General features: G+C 31.5%; 1 protein-coding gene across 2 annotated transcripts; it reads left to right on the top strand.

The window, feature by feature from the left end:
- Positions 1–4,786: 4,786 nt before the first annotated feature.
- LOC144998154 (uncharacterized) lies at positions 4,787–13,051 on the top strand. 2 transcript variants are annotated; one of them, XM_078957978.1, is made up of 6 exons: positions 4,806–4,872; positions 6,386–6,588; positions 10,819–11,463; positions 11,634–11,754; positions 11,877–11,936; positions 12,019–13,051. In XM_078957978.1, the coding sequence occupies exons 3-6, from the start codon at positions 10,856–10,858 to the stop codon at positions 12,838–12,840; spliced, it is 1,611 nt and encodes a 536-aa protein (XP_078814104.1). In that variant the 5' UTR covers positions 4,806–4,872; positions 6,386–6,588; positions 10,819–10,855; the 3' UTR covers positions 12,841–13,051. The 2 variants fall into 2 exon arrangements, with proteins under 2 accessions (XP_078814105.1, XP_078814104.1); XM_078957979.1 differs by lacking the exon at positions 6,386–6,588 and having other exon boundaries at positions 4,787–4,872.
- The last annotated feature ends 650 nt before the right edge of the window (positions 13,052–13,701 follow it).

The raw sequence follows: 13,701 nt of genomic DNA, 5'->3' as shown, positions 1-13,701 counted from the left end.
TTAGGTCCGATGTCGGGGATAGCCCAATGTAGCTTGTATGTTCCGGACTTCTGTTCGATGTCGGGGCGATCCCGAGAAGCGTTTATATATGCTTGATGTCTTTGTGATTCTTGCATGTTATGTGTTATGTGTTCCGGGCTTCGGTCCGATGTCGGGGCAATCCCGATGAATGTTTAACTTATATGTTATGTAGTATGTATTCCGGACTACGGTCCGATGCCGGGGAAAGACTGAGGAAATGTTTATATGCATATGATATGTGTTTATGTTATATGATATGTTGTATGTATGCCGAACTTCGGTCGGATGCTAGGCGGGACCCGATGCTCGAGGTGATTGGATGTCAGGCGGGGCCCAATGCAGTGGGCTAGGCCCAAGTTATGTTTATGTTATGTGTTTATGTTATTTGCATTATTGATGTGTTTATATGTATACCAAATTTTGGTCCGATGCTGGGCGGGGCCCGATGTAACGAGCAAGACCCAGTGTATCGTATGTGGTAGTATGAGAAGACTCACTAAGCTTTGTGCTTACAGTTTTCAGTTTTGGTTTCAGGTACTTCGGTTTTCAAAAGAGGAGCTCGGGATGATTGCAGTGCACCCATCATTTGTTTAGTCTGAGATGTTTATACTCTGATATTTTTTGACAGCTGTTATGATATTTTGAGATACACTATTTATGTTTTTATATGATGATGATATTTTTGGTTTTATTAATGATTTAAAAACGAAATTTTGGTCTGTATTTTTCGGATGTTACAGAATCACATGTAAATCACATGTGAATCTTACATGAAATAATCACATGCGAATCTTACATGATTAGTACATATGTTTTTTTTTTTTGGAATATTCTTGCATTAATCAATTGTTTTTCTTGTAGATTTGGAATAATGTTGGGAAAAATTTGAAGAAGTAAAAAGTGATAAATTGAATAAAATATAGAAATCTTGATATGAAAACATGAAAACGCTTTGAAATTTTGTAGTATTTTTTGTTTTTTATATTTTATTTTGTATCGAATAAAATACTTGTACTATTGTGTTTATAGATTAGTAACTAAACATTGGTTTTTTATGATTTATTTACGAGTATTATAGTATAAGAAATATGTATAAATGCACTTGAAAAATATGCATATATGCTCCTAAAACATTTATTTTTTAGTTAAAAAAAATTAAATTTATTTTTTTTAGTTCCAACTTTTTTTTTTTAATTTACTAAGTTTTAAATTTTCCTGTTTTTTAAAAATATGCAGTTTTTTTTTTTTAAAAAAAATATGCTTTCTAAAAAAACTAAAAAATTATGCACTTTAAAAATACAAAAATTATTTTCTTATAAAAAAAAACTACGAAAATTTGTTTTATAATGTTAGTTTGAGAGCTTCTTATTAATATTTCCGATAATAAAAGTTAAATAAGATTGTTAAAATGACAATCATGCCCTTAATGAGTTAATTTTGATCCAACGTTCCACCTTTAGTTCTCAAGTTCTCGGAAAACTAAGAGTTTTCAACGGATCTCGCCCTTATATATATATATATATATATATATATATATATATATATATATATATATATATATATATATATATATATATATATATATATATATATATATATATATAACAAAGATAGATCCTTAAGAGGAATGCGTTTATCAACCGAAAGAGACGAGCAAAACCTTTGTTTCGTTGGAAACAATGTCACTGCATCAACCAGTTTAAGTTGTGGTGACTTGGTAAATTATGCATAAGATATAGTGGATAAGCTATTGATTCATGATGAAATCTTGACACTACTCAGCTCCTGTGACCATGAAGATACGTCTGTAGTGACTTCAAAGAATGAGACATAACCTTATGTTTGCAACGGGGATTAGTCGATGCGCGAAAACTGGCTCGAAACAGTATTCTAATTAGAACTTAACTAGTTAAAAAGCACTTAGGCATTATATATAGTTGGAATATTTAATACTAAAGTAAGTTAGGTGTCGATTACAAGGAGCAATATTCTAACTAGAAAATAATTACTATTATTTAAACCAAAGAAAAACAACTAATATCACAATTTAGTAAAAAATGAGATTTTTTATAAATTTTCTGAACTATATATATATATATATATATATATATATATATATATATATATATATATATATATATATATATATATATATAGAGAGAGAGAGAGAGAGAGAGGAAGGCTTAGGTTATTGTGTTTTCACAAATTATTGTGTGCCCGTAAACACAAATCTGGACAACCGAATGGAATAGAATCATAATTCATGATATAAGAGTATTATATTACAATAGGGTAACATGCACCATGTAACACTTAAATTTAAGCATAAGGGTATTTTGGTCAATTAACCTATATTAAAAAAGACAAATTTTGGATTTTAAGGGATAATTAATTCACTTATTTTTAAAAATCTGAACTTTTTAATTTAATTCAAATTTAATTCTAATATCATTTTTAATAATAACCGGTTTTATTCCGTCAGAGTGACAAAGTTAACCATAAACTAGGAAATATATTTTCGATTTTATTCTTGTGGACTATGGTTTCATTCAAGATATTTTTTTATATTTAATATGTTTAAAGAATTATACAACATATTATTAAGAATAACATTAATTCATAAAGAATAAGACTATAAACAATTATTGCATTCATTTTGAAAAAAAATATGATTAATAACTGTTTACGAATTGCATTATTACTCTTAAAGATTAAAACTAAGAATGGTTAAAAAAGAAAAAAAAAATATTAAAATCTGACAAAAACACTAATCAATTCTGAAAAAATATTATTCTTAAGAAACGCTTTATACGTTATGAAAGAATACAACACGTTTGTTCTTCAATAGTCCATATAATCCACTTGATTCAAACTATTCTTACGAAAATGTAATATATTATCGTAAGAATGTAATTCTTCGCATATATACTTGTTGTTGAACTGGATTCCAAATATTCCTCTTATATGATCAATATTGAATTCCTTCTCCATGCAATTTTGAAAGAATAAGATATATTACTCGTTAGTATTACCAGTTAAACAAGTATACTTGTTATTAACAAACATTCTCAAAGACATTCTAACATAATGCATTTATATAAATAAATTATGGCAAGAATACATTACATAATGCACTTAAATCATAGTCTTTTCTTCTATGTGTACAAACATTCTGAAGCATGTATAAATGTATTCTGTCAGAATTACTAGCAACACATGTTTTATGTAATATTTGTATTCTCATAGAATGAATAAGTGTTTGCATTCTGATATGAAAAAAATCCCCAACTTAACCCTTTTCATGCAAATTCTAACAAAATGCCAGCTTAACCCTTTTCATCAAAGACAAATTTAGAACAATCAAATATCAAGAACAAATGAAGAAATTAAGGCTGATAAAGGTCCAATGAAGAAATAGACAATGCAAAGACAAATTTAGAACAATCAAATTACCAAGTTATTGCTTCAAGAACACTTTGTAATTTAACGCAACTACTAGTTTATTATATGTATGATAAACATTCTAAAGCATATATAAATGTATCATGTTAGAATTATTAGCAAAACATGTTTTATGTAATATTTATATTCTCATAGAATGAACATGTGTTTGCATTCTGATATGAAAAAATCCCTTACTTAACCGTTTTCATGCAAATTCTGACAGAATGCCAGCTTAACCCTTTTTTGTCAAAGACAAATTTAGAACAATCAAATATCAAGAACAAATGAATAAATTAGGGCCGATAAATGTCCAATGAAGAAATAGACAATGCAAAGACAATGAGATTTTGGTAACTGGTAATAAAGTAAAAACAATAAGAAAAAATAGAGAAAACAAGATTGAAATACAAATCTGCTAATTATTCACTCTAAAAAAAATTGAACCCAAAATGGATTACTGAATCATAGAAGGAGACATCGAATAATGGAAGAATTGAGTAGTTGTGGTGAAGTGCTTAACTTTCCATCTTAACCCTTTCCATCTTTCAATTTTGATTTTTTGAAACTGGATTTGTTATCGACTTCACCCACTTGCCCGTACTTCAATTATTGGAAATTGACATACCTACTTCCTCTCTTACCTGTAGTCGAGAAACTAAAAAACAAGATAGAGACATTGCTTGCATAACTGCGATGAAGTGCTTTGTTGCAACTGATGTCCGCTTAAATTGATGAAGGCATGGATGAAAATTAACATCAGTTATAGGATTGGGTTTGGTCGATGGCTTAAGGGAGTGTAACAGATTCTATGTAAAAAAATAAAGAAGACGACTAGTTGAAGAAGGTGGACGACGATGAGAACCGATGACAAGATGATGAGAGGGATTATATGGTCGATGATGATGAATGTGATGAGAGATCAATATTTTGTAGGGTTTTAAAACTGGTTTCCTAGTTTAAAGGGATATTAAATGTTTTGAATATTCACTATAATTAAAATTAGCTAACATTACTATTATACCTTTATTTAATTAATAAATTATTTAATTATTTGCTAAATTTAGATTGGTGTATTCAGAAACACAATAATTGTTAGAAACATTTAAACTTAATTTTTTTTTTCTCTCTCTATATATATACTACAAATATTACAAAAGTAATTTTAAATCATTTTGCTTTTAATTTTTTTATTTTTTATTTTTATTTTTCATAGTATCGAAATATGGCCACAGCCCGCAAATCTGCAACATGGACCTGTTGTAGGCCACTTCAATAATTTGGCCCAATACGCTACTGGAACCTCATAAATACTTATTAAATTAGGGGTTTTCTGGAGCACCTTGGCAGATATCAAAAACCGATCGATAGGAATTGCGAACACGAAGGGTTTTGAGGCACAAGTTTAAGGTTAGTAATCTTTATTAAGCATCAAATCACTGCATAATTGGTCAATATGTAGGACTTATGATCACTCTCGCAGTGTATTTTGACACGTCGCAAACACTTGAACTGTTTAGCGATCAGTTAGGGTTTGTGGATGTTTTGTATGCTCTTCTAGGTTCTTACCCCTTCGCATTTTTTTTTATACTTGTGTTAATTGATGCACATTTGTATGTATCGTTGTGTGCACCTGTTTATTGATTGGTAGAATGCTTATGTTATTTTTTTTCGTTTAAATTCAATGAAATTTTGTTAGTTTGGATGTTAGAGAGTGTCGTCAGTGAGGTTTGAGGTTTGAACTGTGGAAATTGACTCCTAGATTAAAGCCCTAATTATAGCGAATTTAAGATTCTAATGAAAGTCTGATGGATAAAGAGGCTTATACCTGGTTGAAGAATCAGAAATGGAGTAAAATTTTGGTGTTCTTTTTTTTGCTTGGTTTGACTTGAGGCTGGAAGGCTCAAGAAACATTTATTATGTATGTATATGTGTCTATGCATTTTAGAAAAATACGATAAAGACTTAGTACACTTTGTGTATGTGTTTCAAGTCTTTCATAAAAGGTTAGGCATATGGTTAAAAATGCATCATGCTTTTTAAAACCAAGTTTCTAACTTACATTTACATCTTAATCCTTTACATGACATCTTATGTATAGTCATACTCATACATACATATTATGCCAGATTGTATATCCCAACATATCTAGTCATCATAATGACCTATTTCATACTTAACATAACATCCTATCTGACCTTGCTTTACATAGATATGTAGGCATATCATGTGACACATACATGTATATAATATGTAGGCATATCCTGTATACACATACATGTTCTATTACATATGCTAAAAAACTTGCATACTGCATAACATGTGTTTACATACATATGTCATTTATACTCAATCTTTAAGTTACATGCCATTTATATTATCATAGAAACCTTGTGCATGTTTGTCCTTCACATTAGCCTTTTTGGCATAACATGAACATTACTTGATGCTTTAATGTTACAACATATATAAACATGTTCAATCTATAGGCTTTCAACAATATGTTCATTTACTTGACTAATTGCTATTACCATAAAAATCCATACCAGTGTTATGTATATATCTAATTCCATCGAAACAACATCATTTTCACATAAACTTCACATAATGATGGTGATTCTTAATTTCTCTTTCTTTCATACATAGTAATGTATAGATAATAACATTTCCATCATCAACAACACTACATCCAACACCAATTCCACATAATCATAAATGTGACCAAATTTTCATAAATTCAAACACATGATTCTTAACAATCTATTTGATCATAATATCATTTTAGAAGTTTTTGATCATTAACATCTTCTTACATCGACCTTAGAATCATGAATCACTGAATGACAATGTTGATTTATTATTTTGTGTAATTAATTTTTTATTGATTACTTTTTTCTCTCTCTATATATATATATATCTGTAGGTTCTTTATGGTGGAGTTAAGCTATACACACCTCATTGTCATAAAACTAGAGTAAATATCTTACCACTAGTGACATTTTGTGAGGAAAAAAACAGAGAAGCAAACTTTCAAAATCTTAACCTTTTGTAACAACAAATCAAGAGAGGGATTATAACAGAAGAACTAATTCAACCTGATGACTGACAGAAGCTCTGGAAAAATTGGTATGCCTTTCAATTAATTCTTTTCAAAAGTGAAATTATTTAGAAAAATTGGCTTCTCTTATTAACATCTATTTTCTAAGTATTTAGGGGGTGTTTGTGTGATATTAGCTTATAAGATAAAAAAAAAGTGTTTGGATTAGCTTATGACTTATTAGCTAATAAGCTCTTTTCAAAATAGTGTGTGGATTATTAGCTTATTTTTGTAAAATAGCTAAAAATGAGAATTATTTAATGTTGGGAAAGAAGAATTATTTAAGGTTGAGGGTAAATAGGTAGGTAAATATATACAATAAGCCAATCGTATGGAAAAAAAGTTTTCACTTTTCATATGGCTTATGATGTTTGGCTTATTTTAGATAAAATAAGCTCATAAGCTTAAGCTTATAAGCTAACTCAAACACTATTTTATTCATAAGCCCAAAAAATAAGGTGATAAACTAAATAGAAACGTTTATAAAACTTTGTAGAAATATATTTCTTTTCTCTAGGTTTATGCTTCCATCACTCACTCTACCTTCTCACATAGGACAAATTACAGCAAATAGCAATGTACTTTGCCCTCTTTTACCCATAATAATTTTTACAAATATAGGTAATATGTATCTTGAAACATATAAAGAATAAGCTGGCTTAATTTTGAGCTTATTGCAGTGTAGTGTTTGGTGGGACCACTAAAGTAACTTATAAGCTAGCTTAAAACAAGGTAACTGAGATAAGCTAATGGGTCTTTCTACACAAGTTTTCCAAATATACCCTTGTTATTTTTGTTTTTGCGAGTTTTGGATTTCAGGCTGGAAAAATGGTGTTGTGGGCGGAGTTGGTCTGCATAAGAAAGTAAAAAGATTAAAAAAGATATAATTATAACAATCAATTAAAATTTAAAACTAAATGGTATTGCCAACATGACAATCATGGGGCATCAGACCCAATAATAACATGCCACATCAGCATTTCCGGACATAGAAGCTAGTAAGTGTGGCAAAGTACATTGCTACAATAAGCTGCTACAAACTTGGACTTGGAAGTATATTCAGCATAAACCATCTTATTTACAAAAATTCCAACAATTAAATTTTGACATTTAAAAAGTCCTTATTTATGACTATACATCTGCATAGGTAGTGGTAGGTGATAGATGCCCTAGATGTTTATCGATATTATGTAGGTGTATCTACAGTTTGCATCCAATTGGCATAAGTTTTAAGCATCTGATTCATAGAAAGCAAGTCATTTGCACAATTAAAATGAATAAAATAATGAAATGTGACATCACACAATCAACAGAAAGCATTTGCAAGATGGGAAAGAAGGAAGAAAAGCAATCTGTCACAAGCACATAAGTGAAAAAAAAAAAATTCTAGTAGATTGATACTGATGTGGCAAATAAACATTTTTAACATGGTTAATCACTCCAAGTTCATAGCTCAACGTTGGGTTGATCTGATTTCTGATCTACATGTACTGCATTTAATATGGGTTCATAAAGAAGAGCAACAATTACATGGAAATAGATGCCAACTAAATTCTAACCATATGATGTACATGGTTTTGAATCAGATCACCAGATTTATTGCTAACCATTTCATAAAAATGAAAATTGAGTCAATCTCATCAATATGCTTAGTGAAACAAACGGATCCATTGCATAAAATATGAAAATTTCATTAACAACTTGTCATAAAGCAAAAGCCAAAGAATACAATGGAAGGAAAATGAGTAATTATCACCTCAATTAGCTGTTTGGTATGATTCTTTGTTTTTAAAAAACGAGTAAATTTCAAAATTTGTCCCCATGTTATTATAAAAAGTTCAGTTTGAGTCTTCTTTTTTTTTTTTTTTTTTTTTTTTTTTTTTTTTTTTTTTTACATTTGCATGGTCAGTTCCAAAATTAAAAATTTCTTGTAGATTTGGTACCTATCATATCCCAAAAAGTGCAGTTTGATTTCTATTTTTTAAGATGCCAGTCAACTCGAAGGACCAAATCTATATTAAAATTTCAATTTTAGACTGATCATTGTGAATGAAAAAAATGGATTAAAATGACATTTTGGGATACAAATTTTGCAATTTACTCTTAAAAGATTTTAAATTACCAATGAAAAATAACAGAAGGGAGAATGTTAGGGGGTGTAATTTTTCAAGGATAGAGGAACCTAAAATAAGTCATTTAGCTGAAAAGGACTTTACATCTCCTAGTCAACTTCGATCAAGGAAAAAACCCAAAATACTAAAAATGTACTAATTTTAAAAGTTTAATCAATCAGTTTGTGTCTGTGGATTCAAGCTCAAGCAGTAAGGTCTAAGGAAAACTCATCTTATGAAAAAGGTTCAAATTATTGGAGTGGAAATGTCTTTCAATAGTAACCAAGTTTGACTTGTTACCTGTTGGAGTGGTGACATGGACAGAAGATGTGGCAACGGATTTGGATTTCAATCAATCAAATAGTGTCACATTTAATAAATTAATAAATTTTGTATTATATTTGTCATCATCTAAAAATAATAGAAAGATATGGGAAGATATTTAATTTCTCTTTGTTTTAATGTTGTTTTGCAAATGATGAACCATTTATTAAGGGGTTTACACAATTCATTTCTCGTGAATGTGCTAAAACATATGTGTAGTTCATATTTTTAAAAATTAATTCGGACCGTTTATTTTTTTTATTTTTTTAATTTTTTTTATCATTTTTAAATTATAAAAAAAAAAAAGTAAAAGGAAAATATATCTAGCTACCCACCTTCCCCATTCCATTTCCGAGTGTCCTTTCCCCTTAATAATCAATAGAAAGCCTCACATCTCTGATCAAAATCCTCGGGCAAATCACCGTCAACTTTTCCACCTCCGCTTCATTTTGTTTCCAAACTTATCTCATCACCTCCGATTCTCCACCTCTTAACTTGACTCAAAACCAATCTCTCGCAAAAACAGTGTACAACCTCCTGAAATGACCAGTCAAATTCCAACTTTGGTGACCATACATGACAAAAGAAGAGATTACCGGTGGTGGTGATGATGATGGTGATGCTCGATCGTAAACCCCCAAAGTGAAAACCGACATGAAACCCCCAAAGTTCTCGATCTAAAGCCACACATTTCCTTGTATATGAATCTGAAACCCTAGGTGACGACAAGACTCTTCGTCATTCGTCTCCATCTCCGATGGCGCTGTACAAGTGATGATGCATATGTGAACAAGGAGATTATTAATCTCGAAACCCTAGCTGATGGTGTTGGTGAAACCTTAGGTGGCGATTCGAAACCCTGGCTTGTGGAGGAGATTACAAGATGGTGATTCGAGAAGAAGGGGTATCCGATCGGAAAATGAGGAGGAGAGAGAGGCTGTGATGGCGGGCAGTTCTCCGACGATGGTGGTCCGCCGGCGGTTGAAAAGCAATCGTGGTGTTTGTGATTTTTTTTTGTGAGGGTGAGGTTGGATGTTCATAACAAGAGACTAATGAATAAGGGGATGAACATTTTTTTTTCTAAATATAATTAATAACAATAAATAAATCAAAAAGAATTGGAAAATAAATTAAAAATGGACTGATGAATAAGGGGTGGTGGTGGTCATTTCAGATCTGGAACGAACTAAATTCGCAATAAAACCGAAGCTTGTAGGTTTTAAACAAACCACGGACGGATCGAGTTAATTTTTGAAAATAAAGACTAAATGTGCATTTTGGCATCTACACGAATCAACTGACCTATTGGTCATTTGTGGACCTTTACTGTGAATTTCCATCCAATTGAGTAATTCCCATATGAAAAACGTTGCAAAATGTAAGTTAAAAGAGTTTGAGTTACCTAAATGGAACAATTGTGAAATTTTGGTTACTATTTAATAAAATTAATAAAACATGATTAAAAAATGTGGACCTTTTTAAATGATATATCACATATGAAAAGCTGGACACTTCTGCCTAACTAAATGCACTATTGAGTTAATAGAGAAAGAAAGTCAGGGATCATATTCTCAAATATTTTTCCAACCGCTTATGCATAGAAAACATTCAGAAAAAAAGGAGAAACAGAGCCTAAGACATAAATTCATTGAAAATCAAAATTCACCTAATATGTAATCACCTAGTTTGAGGGGAACTGGTTATCTTATATGATATGTATACAATAAAATATTCATCCTGCTTTAAGCCACGTTGCACATAAAACCTTGTTTTCTACGTCTATTTATATTTCTTGAATTGATCAAGTTTCATTCTTTATTTCAGTTTGTGGGTGAAATTAGAAATCAATTATCTTAGGGTTATGTTGAAAGATAATTGGGAAGAGAAACATGGTACTCATGTGGGCAATATGAATATGATGCTTCAATCTCTTGAAGGATTTTCTGATAATCAACCATCTTCTAGAATAGAAGCAGTGAGCTTCAAGCATCACCAGAATCACAATGTATCAGAAACTCGACCAGTAGTAGATAATGGTTTTAGCCAAAGTGAAGCTCATAAATCTTTGCCCCCCATGGAAGCTTCTAGAACAAATGCAGAAAAATCTATAGTTGGTTCTACTTCTAATATGCAAGAACTGATAAAGTTTCTATCTACCAATTATGGACCCTTGAAAACGCCTCTTGAGATGGGAACTCCTGAATATTTGAGACTTGTTGAGATCTTGCAACAGAGTGATTCTTATTCAAAAGTTGGAGGACTTAATAATAATAATAATAATAATAATAATAATAATAATGCTACAAGTGTAGTAGGGATATCAGAGCAAAACGAAACACTAAGCATAAATAATGATGATGAAGAGAAAGTAGTTGGGTATGGCAAGAAAAATGATTCAAAGAAGCTGTGGGAGGGATCTCTTCAACTAAGTTCTTCTGTCACTTTATCCGCAGCTGCCTTCTTTAGAAGGTCTTTTCATGTTTCACCTTTAACCTATCATGTGCAAACTACAAATATTACTTCAAATTTAACTTTTTTCTTGAATCTAACATCAAATGATTGCATATCAAGTTTGTGAGGATATTCTTAAGTGTTAGGGTTTGATCTTGATCCTGTGATTGTTTGTTTGTATTATGTAGTGGTGAGAAATTGGTTTGTAATAATTGGCCTGAATCCATACAAGTGAAAGGAAAAGTAAGATTAGAGGCTTTTGAGAAATATGTTAAAGATCTTCCTCGCTCACGCAACCGTGGATTAATGGTAACATGTCATCTTTTCCTACACTTATGATCATTACAACACCACATATATGTGAGTGAAACAATATTCCATAATGTATTAGTATTACTTCTCTCTTAAAGTTTTGATATAATGATCTGTAGGTTATCTCGGTATGCTGGAAGGAAGGATCTTCCAACACTGGGCTAACAGGCATGAAAGAGGTAAGTTTCACTTTCATATATACAGACCACAAATTTCTCTCAAAATAACCATATTCAATCACTTATTATTATGTTTTTTTAGGTAGCGAAAGGATACAAGAAAAGTTCAAGGGTTGGATTTGCACAACTTTTATCAGGAATAGATCTTTACATATGCCCACGCAGCGACCCCATCATCACAATTTTAGCCAAATACGGTTTCTTCAAAGGCATGTCGGTTCTTGATGACAAGCAACATGATTCCATGATTGGTTGTGTTGTATGGCGTAAAAACCGTCCTCTAAATACCAAAAATACCCCTGATTCAAATCCTTCAATCCAACCTCCAAATTCCCCACCTACTTTACATGGAGAACCTCCTCTGACTTCCAACACTGAAACTGCTACTGATGTTGACCATAATTCTACTACTCCTGATACTTGTAATTTGGTGGTTCAGAAAAGGGCGTTTCAGGATGACGTGGATGATCTTCCTGAGTTTGACTTTGGTGCCAGATTGGCGGTGGTGGTCAACTGTCAAAACATGGATAATTCTGTAGAGCAGTTGGCGAAAAAGACTAAACTTTTTGATGATAACGATGATGACATGCCTGAATGGTGCCCACCACCCATGCCGCCATCCAACTTCCAGAATTTGCCATTATGCCCTCCACGACCGCCGCCACCCGTTCCTATCCTGCCACCGCCACCGCCACGGCTTGACACCCGTCCGTCATTCTCTTATCAACCGTTTCGACCTTCCATTACTTCTCCACCGCCGACTTTCATGGCAGCTCCACTTCCACCACCGCCACCACTGCCGCTGCCGCCACCAGTCAGGTTCAATTCTAATCAAGGTATGTGGCATAGGCCGGGTTTGTCGAATGGTAATCTGTTGTTTAACAGAAGACCTCCACAGCATTGAAATGAAGAAGGATCTGTAATAACAGGGTTGGTAGGAAGTTTGTACATAAGTTGTTGGTTTTTTTTTTTTTTTTTTTTTTTTTTAATGAAATAGGTAGAAGGTGTTTTGCATGGGTTTCATGTTGTAGTCTATGTTCATCTTTTTGAATACCTGGAAACACATGTTAAATCTTTTCTTGGTTTTTTCTTCAAAAAATGGCGTTAAATAGCAACTAACTGTGTTTGATTGTTTTTAACAACATAGTTATTTTTACCCACAATACCAACCAACCACATCATCCATGTCTTAAAAAAAATAAAGACGTGAAATTTTCTTAAGTTAAAAAAAAAAAAAAAAGATTCTAACTAAATTTGGTTTTTATCTAAACAGAATAGAACATGAAATAACTAGCTAGTCTGAATCATAAAATGGCCTTGTTCAGAAAATTATTTAGCTACATATTTATATAATTGAGCTTTTATGATGTAGAGAACGAAATATCATGACTTGTGTGTATGTATAGGACATATAACTCAATTTGACAATCACGTGATGTTTTCCACAAAATAATAAAGTAATAATTTCCCACCGTATAACTTTCCACTTTATATAAATAAATATCATTGATCCATGCAATGATATATATGGATTTTGAACATTATAGAGAGTTTTTTCTAAGCTATTATTGAAGTTTTTTTTAGTACATCACACATAAAAAAGGTACTAGATACACAACCACTATTTTAACAACATTCAACATCGGAAGATAGAAAAATAAAAAGTGAGTTGTCTGCTCTCTAGCATCTCCAATTTGCGGGGTTACGGGCAAAAGAGCTCATGTTTCACGAATTTATAGATAGAACCCTTCTCCTTTCAGCCTAA

Source organism: Lactuca saligna, chromosome 5 (assembly GCF_052625555.1).
Source record: "Lactuca saligna cultivar CGN05327 chromosome 5, ASM5262555v1, whole genome shotgun sequence".
Classification (NCBI taxonomy): Eukaryota; Viridiplantae; Streptophyta; class Magnoliopsida; order Asterales; family Asteraceae; genus Lactuca; species Lactuca saligna.
The sequence above is the reverse complement of the archived record's forward strand: the minus strand, read 5'-3'. Positions and strand labels throughout refer to the sequence as shown.

Bases quoted from the DNA above. Each gene is read 5' to 3' on its own strand.
- LOC144998154 (XM_078957979.1), top strand. From the start codon at position 10,856: ATGTTGAAAGATAATTGGGAAGAGAAACATGGTACTCATGTGGGCAAT. The intron at 11,464-11,633 runs GTCTTTTCATGT...TGTATTATGTAG, and splicing joins GCAGCTGCCTTCTTTAGAAG to TGGTGAGAAATTGGTTTGTA. The intron at 11,937-12,018 runs GTAAGTTTCACT...ATGTTTTTTTAG, and splicing joins GGCTAACAGGCATGAAAGAG to GTAGCGAAAGGATACAAGAA.